The 9,563-nt window shown below is 48.0% G+C and overlaps 2 protein-coding genes across 2 annotated transcripts in view; both read right to left on the bottom strand.

The window, feature by feature from the left end:
- T265_07496 (hypothetical protein) overlaps positions 1 to 1,384 on the bottom strand; it is a gene marked incomplete at both ends in the record, with an annotated part of 8,527 nt that extends 7,143 nt beyond the window's left edge. Inside the window, 2 exons of the mRNA XM_009173033.1 lie at positions 1,051 to 1,241; positions 1,329 to 1,384. Of these exons, the coding sequence (XP_009171297.1) occupies positions 1,051 to 1,241; positions 1,329 to 1,384 (247 nt within the window). The remainder of the gene's footprint in view (positions 1 to 1,050; positions 1,242 to 1,328) is intronic.
- Positions 1,385 to 8,940: 7,556 nt separating this feature from the next.
- Positions 8,941 to 9,351, bottom strand: T265_07495 (hypothetical protein; the record flags this gene model as incomplete). Its single annotated transcript, XM_009173032.1, has 3 exons — positions 8,941 to 9,069; positions 9,104 to 9,276; positions 9,312 to 9,351. 3 exons carry the CDS (start codon positions 9,349 to 9,351, stop codon positions 8,941 to 8,943), a joined length of 342 nt encoding a protein of 113 aa, XP_009171296.1.
- Positions 9,352 to 9,563: the final 212 nt, after the last annotated feature.

Here is a 9,563-nt window from a genome sequence, read left to right as displayed (position 1 = left end):
TTTCACCCCAAGTATATATATATATATATATATATATATATATATATATATATATAATGTATACATGCCACATCTCAGTAGAACCTACCTCAAGCAGCTCAACTGCTTTCTCCAATGTACCAACTCATTACTGGTAATAAGAACGTGGATGAAGAGTGGCAAAATTTTAAGGGCTGTCAGAGCGTTCAGAGATCTCAGTCTAATTCCCGTACGACCATTGACCAGTGGGGAATCTTCGGGACCGCTATTCATGGAGGATACGAGATAAAGCATACCACCAGGCGAAGAGTATGACGGTGCACCCAAATGCCTCAGACGCCAAGTAACGGGGAGTATAGGGAAGGACCGAGAGCTCCGGTGCACAGAGAAACCCCGTGAGATGGAAAATGTCTTTGTAATTGGAAACAGCCGTGCTCCATGTCACCTGATTCGTTTGACAGTTCAAAGGAAGGCAGTCGTCATTAACTCATCCCCGAAGACACTGATTAAAAAATTAGCCGAGTACTTCGAATAACACTTTAGCAAATCTAGAGGAAGGATAAAAGTGAATGGGGTGTGAGTTTAAAGTAACCATCTGAGAAGAAATAAAGTGCGGACTATCTCATTTAAAGCGCCCACAACCGAAATGGGCACATTGAAAGTCATCTTCACCTTCAAAGGGTAGGAGAATACTATGTACAAACCATCATGACATTGGCATGTTAAAGGCAACATTCAATGTGCCTCCGGGGTTTATCATCCATAAGTTGATACAGGGAAACAGCTCCGTAAAAATCAAGTTGGCTCTGACTTACAATAAGACGCTCAGTTCACACACCCCCCCTCCCCAGAGAAACACTATTTCAAGCATCAACAACGGTCAACTTTCTTGATTGCGAGGTTGCCTTTCATCACCATCATTGTCCTCATCATGATCATGATCACCATCGACAGCGTAACACCAGTGTTCAACACCGATGCTTCGATGCCGTACGACCACGATTTAACTGAAAGCCTTAATGTGAAGAAAAGAATAAAGGTGGACGGGGAGAGGACTTAGTGCTGGCCTACTACAATCATTCTGAGGTGCATACACCTCCAGACATTCACTCAGGCAATCTGGATAGAAACTGACAACAAGAACGCCACTGACATCGGTTGACAGCCATATCTTGTAGTTTCTACAACCAGATGCAGTGGGGATCACGTGGCCCCCATCCTGGAAGGCGAGTAGCACCGACAGCACCCAGGCGTCTCGTAATCTTCATACCTCTCTGCAGGTCAGAAGTCGGTCATCTCTCTAATACAACTAATAACTTCCAAGATACGTAAAGTGTTCCGTAACTTACAGTACCTCTTCCTCGATTTTAAATGCCACGTTTAGTGACTGCATGTCCACGAGCATGACAAACTATTTGGGCGCAAAGTGCATACCTAAGGATGGGATGACTTTGGTCAGTTTATCCAAGAACACCTGCGCCTTCTCCTCCTCTTCGAACTTGAGAACGATGTCGTCTGCATATTCCAGCTCGACAAGGTTTGTCCACAAGCTATTTGAACACCAGGGTTTTGGAGACCTTCCAGTGTTTGTCTCATTATTTCATCGATCACGATATTACAACGGAATGGAGAGAGTGGACATCCCTGAGGGACACCGCTTTGTGTACTGGAGTTTTTTCGAGAGCCCTCCGTATACTCTCACACATCCGGAAGTCTGAGAATACAAAGAATGTATTACGTTCATTCATGGTTCATTATGGTCATTCCTTGGTGGGCAAGCGTCTCAAGAAGAACAGACCGATCAACCGGTTCGAATGCGCCTTGGAAGTCCAAGAATACTAAAATTGTGGGTCGCTTATACGTATGGCATTGTTCTGGCACCTAAAAGAGTGTGAAGTTTTGGTCCACGCAACCCATACCAGGCCGGAATTCCACTTGCTGCTCTCAAGTCAGTGTCTCACGAGCCACCACAAGGCGACGAAGCACAAGTGACACCAACGGTCTCGTTACGACTGGGACCAAGCTGACACCCCTATGGTCACCTCACTCACTACGAGTCCCTTTTTTGAAAATGGGCACTATAACCGACTCTTCTCAGTTGTCTGGGACGGACTCCTTTTCCCAAATTCAAGCAAACAGACCAGACAAGCGCTGACTGAAGAATTCACCTCCGTCTTTGAACAGTGCGGTTGGAAGGTCGTCCGGACAAGGAACTCAGTGGCGCTTGAAAGAACATATGCAGTCGCAAACCTCCGAGGCCGTAGGTGGTTCCACGCTCATCGTCTAGGGTTCTACTTCACTTGTGGGCACTAGATGAGTGCCAGCTGGTGGCCATGACAGTTGTTGTTGAAACTATTCAGCCCACCGGTCACGGCATTCTTCTTTATTCGAGATGGTCGTTCCATTCTGATGATTGATGGTTTCGCTCACAGGGTTTCCGGGGACGGATAAACTGAAACAATCTTCGGGCATTATCGGCTTTCTCGGCCTCTTCCATCAGCTTGGCTTTCCGTGTCCACCACACTTCAAGGTTGGATCGCACACTCACTTTTACTCGACGTCTGATAGTTTTTCGCACCAGGTTATGTTCGGGAGCGGCTGGACTAGTTCTCTGAGATTTTAGCAGTGCCACCTTCCGGTCTGATATCCAGTGCTTGCGTGCGCCTGGTAATGCTATGTCACAGGGAAAATTCACAGCCCTAGGCAAAGAGGTAGCAATCTCGTCCCGTTCACATCTGATGGTGGAGCGTTTGGAAGAGACTCTAGAAGACGACCTGGTAAATTCGTCTAACATCCGGATCTGCCGGTCTCTCAGTTTCTAAGCGATTTCTCTGCACCTTACGCGTCCCGGGAGAACGTAGAGAAAAGCGACTGCGGACGAGTGCGTGGTTAAAATTCACAAATCTGTCCCAAAACGACCGGCAGTCAGTTTTTGAGCCGCACAATCGATAGCTAATGGCAATGTGACCGATTTGAGTTTGTGGCCTGTATGCTGTCAGAAGACACCGTGTGGCAAGACGACTTCGGCTACTTCGAAAGTACTGCATAAAAACAGCCTGCGAACAGTACACAGCTGAAGCAATCGTTCACCATTGTCCATACGTATCGAGTCCAATCCATGTCAGCCTCCTAATTGAGTCTCAGATAGGCTAAACCTACCCACTTGTGGATTCAGATCTCCGGCAACCACCACGACATCTAAGCGTTTAGCTCGCCGCAGCGGGGCATTCAGGGCGTCGTGAAACGGCGTCAGAACTACAGTGAGTTGGGACATGAGCGGACACGACAAACAGACAGCTTCCCGCTTGTGAGACTACTTCACAGAAGTTGCCAGACAAACCGTACAGAGGCGACTATGAACAGGTATCCAGTCAAGCGAGGATACTTCCACTCGGTGACTTAGAACGACACCAACCCCTGTACATCCTGCCGCAGCAGCCTCTGGATCACCAGAGGTGCGCAGCCGGAAGCGAGTGAAGAGGTCAGCTCAATCACTATGCTCGCATCTTGAATTCTCGTTTCTGAGACACAGCACACATCAATGCCAAGTGAGTCAAGTGTTAGTGCAAGAGCAGCTTGTTGTCCTGCTTGCTTCAGAGTGCGGGCACTGAAGGCGGCCAGGTGGACTGGGTGTCGAGTCTTGAAGGTTGACTTAGAGATACACGAGGGTGTCGGCGCCATGTGACGAGCAGGTATTGCGCTCCAAACCGAGGCAAGACGAACGGAGTCGTCAGCCCTAAGTGCTAGGCCTACAAGGAGAGAGTTATTGATGGGTTGGAGTGTGGAGAAGAAAACGTGCGTGAAAGAGAAAGAAGGGGGCGTCAGCAGTAGCCTGTTTTCGCTTACCCGCCCTGCTATATGCAGCAAGTAAGGCGACTCGGCTGATGGCACCAAGCGATGGCCGGTGTGGCATGAGAGTATTGTTAGTTGTAAATGTCGTGGTTGTACGTGGTCCGGGATACTTTCAGGGCGCCCACACGTAGATGGGAGGGCGATTAAGGTCCTCAGCCAAAGCCTCTGGCTCAAAACAGTGGTGCTTGGCGAGAAAATGCAAATGCATCATCATTTCCACGGAACAATTCGCCACATGTTCCAACCCCCAACCTGGAGGGCCAGGAGATTGTTTGTCAGACCCCTGACTATTGACCAACCTGGCATGAGAGACCGTGTGGGTATCGCGGCAGCACCCCCGTATAGCTCAATGGATCGCCAAGGTACGCAAACCGCCACACCACGGTAAGGTCCAGTCTCTTCGTGACTGGAGGTTGTCTTTAATTCTGTTGGCAGTCGAACACTATGGCATGGATGACCTTCACAAATTCTAAGCCATTCTTGAAGCTCTGTGGGCCAAGTCCTACAATGCTTGCAAGGGTATAACAAGAGTCCGCCTGAATTCACTACATCCAGCAGTGTCGTGCAGGGCTATCTACCTCTTTTGCCCTCCACTTTTTCATTGATCAGTTCATCGAAACCCCAATGCCAAATGCTGGTGCCTGTGGGATCAAAGTGCTCCCAGGGTGTTCGTTCACACTTATTCTATCACTACCATCACCACTTGCAACAGTATACCGGTAACACTTACTGATCTTTAACTGTCATTAAACCTTGAGGCAAGAAAACCGTGGTGAAGAATGGAAAGAGCGCGAAGAAGCGTTATATCATTAAGGAACGTGACCAACAATAAAGTGCACTAAAATAAGACAGCGTTAAAAACACGATATACAGATATATTTCTATCAAAATAAAAAAGTACTGAATTACGCAAATAGCCCCGTCCTACTGCTCAGTATTCTCTCCACATTTGCAAATATGCTGCGGTAAAACAGAATAAGATCGAACCCGGACCCTGTGCTTGCGGATGAACCAGAGAGCTGACGGATATATCTACCTGGGCGGCTGTAACAGACCCGGTTGTTTGGCTGGAGAGGATATTATCATCCGGATAGGGAAGGTCAGAGCGGTTTCCCCAACTTGCATTGCCTATGCTGTAGACATAAAATCAGCTCACCCGTCAGGAATTGAGCTGGTCTTCCCAATTCGGGAAGTGATTTTATCTTGCGCCATTCCACCGGAAAGTATACAGCTGCAAGGATAGACGAAATTATCTGTCACATCGACCGGTTCATCCACAAGCATGAGGGTTCTGCTCGATCTCATTCAGTCTTGCAGTGGAACCGTACACTTTACAGGTGTGAATCAACCTGTGTAAGACGTTATCAGAACACCTGAGTAGCTATGACCACTGGTACGATTCTGGTAGTTTTTGCACGATGTTCTTACAAGCTTTGTGAATCTAAAAATCACCACCGAAGCCCTCTATTCTGCTGGCATTCTGATTTTACATCGGATATTTTGGGGTAGAGCAGTCAGGCTAGCCAGAAGGAATTCCTACGTTATTTGAAAAATTTGGGATGCAAACCGACTGGACCATTGCGCTGAAGTAATAGAACCCCACATTTGACTTCCGTTGCCGATGGCGAACAGCTGTAGGTGTTCATGTGGTCCTTCCAGAGGTTGAGTTGGTGTGGGCCAGCTGAACCGTTCTTCAGAGCCCAGTGCTCGAGAAGACTATTGCGGACGAAGTGAAGTCTCACCCCTTTTGCAGATCGTTTTGCTAACACCCGCCCCCTCGGATTAGGTGGAATAGGGTGTGATTGTTCCCCGTTTAAAACACCTCCCACATTCCCATCAACGCTTTGTCAATCTTTAAGCTCTTCACAGTTCCATGTTTCATGAGTCTGTGCGCTTCGAACTAGTCGTTTGCTGATAGTATGGGTCTCCTTAGCATTTACCGGAGCTATTGATCGTGACGAAATGGAGTGTCAATCGTAATGTACCACAACCTCAGGAAGATGACTTCAAAAGGCGTGAGCATGGCTTCTTTCACCTTCATTCAGCAGTCGTCACTGAAACAGAGTTGTGTCCATTGAATTCTGAAGGCCTTCCAGTCAACTCAACTCGATATTATTGAAACACCGTGACGCTTGGCAGCTGTGGGATTAAACATCCTTGCATCAATCAACGCATCCCTAGAAGGAAGCAAACTGATACGCGTACATGGTCAATGCCACAGTACACGCCAAGTGATCCAAAATGGAGGACAGTCTTATACGGAAGCTCTCCAACAGTAGGTGAACCAAATGGGTCCAGTGCGTTTGGTAGCGTCCAGTCAACACGGCGTGAACGCTTGAGCCGGAAGTTCGCACTAACTACAGGAGTTGTAATGGCGAACGATACTCCCAGCCGAGGAGACAGGTTTGCTCGGCAACTCAATTCAAAAGTCTGATGCAAAAGGCAACCGCAGAATATAGGGTTATGTTCCGGTGTACTGACCGTAACCACTGACTCAGAAATCCCACCTTCAAGGCAGTGAGTGTTAGATTATTCTTAAAGCGTTCTACCGGGAACCGATGACTCGATCGTCTAACCGGATTGGCGCCGGTGGCTGGCCTATACTGAAGCTCAGACAGTAAGACATAGATATCTCGCCCTTTGTTTTACTGCGCACAACAGATGAGATTGGGGTAGCATCGGACTCCTGGTTAGTTTTAATTGCACTTCGACCTCACTGGATAATTCGCCGGATCTCATGGTTAACGTTGGGCGACCGCAATGAGTGGTTTTTATGACCGGAATTCCCTAACCCGTCGTTTATTCGAAAAGAAGGCGGCATCGCTGCTTCTATAATCATGGCAGTTCTGGTTGCCTGAAGGAAGCGCCTTACTGAGTTCAGGCTCCTATCACACGTGAACGGCACGACCAGATCACGCCACATTCCGTTTAACCGCAGTACTAGAGCTCGTTGCTTTTAGTTTGATTGCTATCCTTTGATATTTATGGCATGGTGTACCTTGTGGAATGAAATTCCAGTGTGAACCGCGGGATCATTGTAGCACTCAAGCCGAGTCACGATGCCAAGGTAGCAAGCAGCCTTTAATCGAGCATTTTCCTTCCACACCGAGTTTGATCCAAGACAACTAATCCAATTGGGCTTCGGCTGCGCTAAATCTACTTACATGCGCATGCGTACCTCCTGCAACTACGATGGCCTATGAGGTTCGGCCTGCCGTAGTTAATTGCTCAAAGCGGTTTGAGGGTTATATTTAGCATACCGCTGCTACAGTCATTTGGAGCGCAAGCGGATACGATGTACGGGTGAAAACCCTCAGCTCGTCTCCAAGATGCCCCCCAGGATTTACCGAACGAACCGTCCTGCGACCATCAATGACGGGCATTCACCTGATCCACTGAGGCAATACCAACCCGTATAGACAGCGGCCTATGGACTACGAGAGGTGCGCACCCGGAAGTGACAGGCTGAGTGGTTAAATGGACAACTGAGCCCCAGTTCTGAACTCTAGATTCGGACAGTTAACATACCGACGGAGATGCAGTCCGGTGCAAGTGTAAATAGGGTACATTGACCAGCTAGGTACGAACATCAAAGGTGACCAGATGGACCGGACACCGGATTGTTGACTGGGGTGTAAAAAAGGTTGCGACCCGTGGATGTTTCGGAAAAGTAAGGCGAACTGAGCGGCAAGTTCTTACGGATGAGTCCATGGATGGCGTTTCCATGGGGACGGGCAACATAAAACAGCGAATGTGAAGGAAAAAAGGAAGTACAGCTATGATCCGTCTTCATTTCCCTGTTCTTTTTGCATGCGCTAATTAAAGTGACATGGCTACGGCGTAGAATTATTGTCATCCGCACATTCCAAGGCTGTACAGGGATTCGAATGCTGCCAGGGCATACAGAGCCGGATGAACATTACCTCCAGCCAAATCCTTCGGCTCCAAGGCCTCACCACAGATGTGGTTGGCGCGGGGTTACTAGAAAATCCAAGTATTTAAGAGATGATTTACAACACTTTTAAGAGACAAACCCGAAGCGCCATGCTGTTAGTTTGACAACTATCCATTGAACAATTCGGTATGGTGTGCGTATGACAGGACAATCGTCAGTATAACTCAGCCGATCAATTCGGGGCACAAGGCATCACACAACTTCAAGGTTCTGTTTATTGGTGACAGTACCTACGAACGTGGAGAGGTGAACACACCGTCGGTATTGGACCCTTACCGACTAAAGCAAAATCCTGCCAATACAAATAGGCTGTTTCCCGTTCGCGCAGTGGACTGCAGCCCACGACCCGCCGATAGTCAGTCACTAAAAGGACTATAATCAGCAAACCGTCCGCGATTAGCACCAAACAGAGAGCGATTTACAGACTTCAATTAGAGGTCCAAAACTATAGTGTTCGTTGAAGTGGATGACTGTGGGTTTACTGCACAAACCTAACACGATGGTTCGCAAAAGAGCTTTTGGAGAGTGGACGCAAAACGGTATACAAGGTTGCTGTACCTGTCCTTAAGGCTGTGCAAGGTCTATCTTGTATGAGAAAATTAGCTGTAAAGTAGCTTGTTGGATCCTTAAGCTGAATGCCGTACGCTATCCGACATTTAACCGAGATTTCGACAACACTTCATTTCAGTGCTTTGTCCTCTACGGTGGTGAATATGGACGACCACGGGCATAAAACATGAGCCGTTATGATAGTTTTGCTAACAGGAAGCCTGCGACTCTGAGAGTGCAGAGTCAAACAGCCTGAGTGTTCTATTAAGTTTTCATTTACGGAGAATTGTACGACAACCTGTACAAGGTTGTACAAGCCTAAGGTGACAAAGTATCATGTGACCTTAGACTGAGTGGAACGACTCCGTCACTCCGTCGATCACTGACGCAACGGCCCAGCGGGCATCATGTTTAATCATCCTCAGATCAGTGGAATACTTGACGCGTGGATATCTTCAAACGGACCACTTAAGGCTGATGTACTTTACGTCCCCGTTCTTCCACAACGTGCGGCTGGTCCACGGAAAGAAAAAGACAAATGTTTTACGAATAATTACTAATGGTGAGCAAAGCAAGGCATGTCTAATGTTTTAGCTCCGCGGCGCTCATAGGTGCGACTGAATATAACAACCGGGGACCCTGCTGTAACCTAGAATACTTCGACGCCCAATGATCTCGCCGATGAAAAACCATGCCAAAACTTCGATGGTAACGACGGCGTTGAGCAGCCCATCCTGAAGATAAATGAGATACGCATGATAGCCTTACTTTGACGGTTACTTCTTTCCACCTTCCGGACTTCGCTGCATTAATTAATTGTGTAGCCTCTGCAACCGCAGGACCAATATCGGAAAGCGTCGGCGGTCTCATTTCGACGCGCGCGTAATTCATGAATTTCGATAGTGCAGGGCGACCTTTGCTGATACCAGTGGATGCCACTTCTAGATACCTCGTCAAGTAGAAAAACACGACATACTAGAAGCCAAACTAATCAGCTTCGCGACAGTCGACTCCATCTACGGTACAGAGCTATCCGCAGAACGCAATCGCGTCAAGGTCAGAGTCCTAGAGACGGATTCACGGATTGATACACAGGATCGAGGCTTTTGCCCAAGTTTTCCGGGTCGGTTATGTTCTTGTCGGTCAGTGGCTGTCGTTCACCTGAAAGGCACAAGTGAAAAAAGGGTGTAGCACTGCTCTTTATGTTCTCAGCGCGGGGCAGTATGCT

The sequence above is a fragment of the Opisthorchis viverrini genome (assembly GCF_000715545.1).
Source record: "Opisthorchis viverrini unplaced genomic scaffold opera_v5_177, whole genome shotgun sequence".
Lineage (NCBI taxonomy): Eukaryota > Metazoa > Platyhelminthes > Trematoda > Opisthorchiida > Opisthorchiidae > Opisthorchis > Opisthorchis viverrini.
Note: the sequence above shows the minus strand (reverse complement) of the source record. Positions and strands in the feature narration are given on the sequence as shown.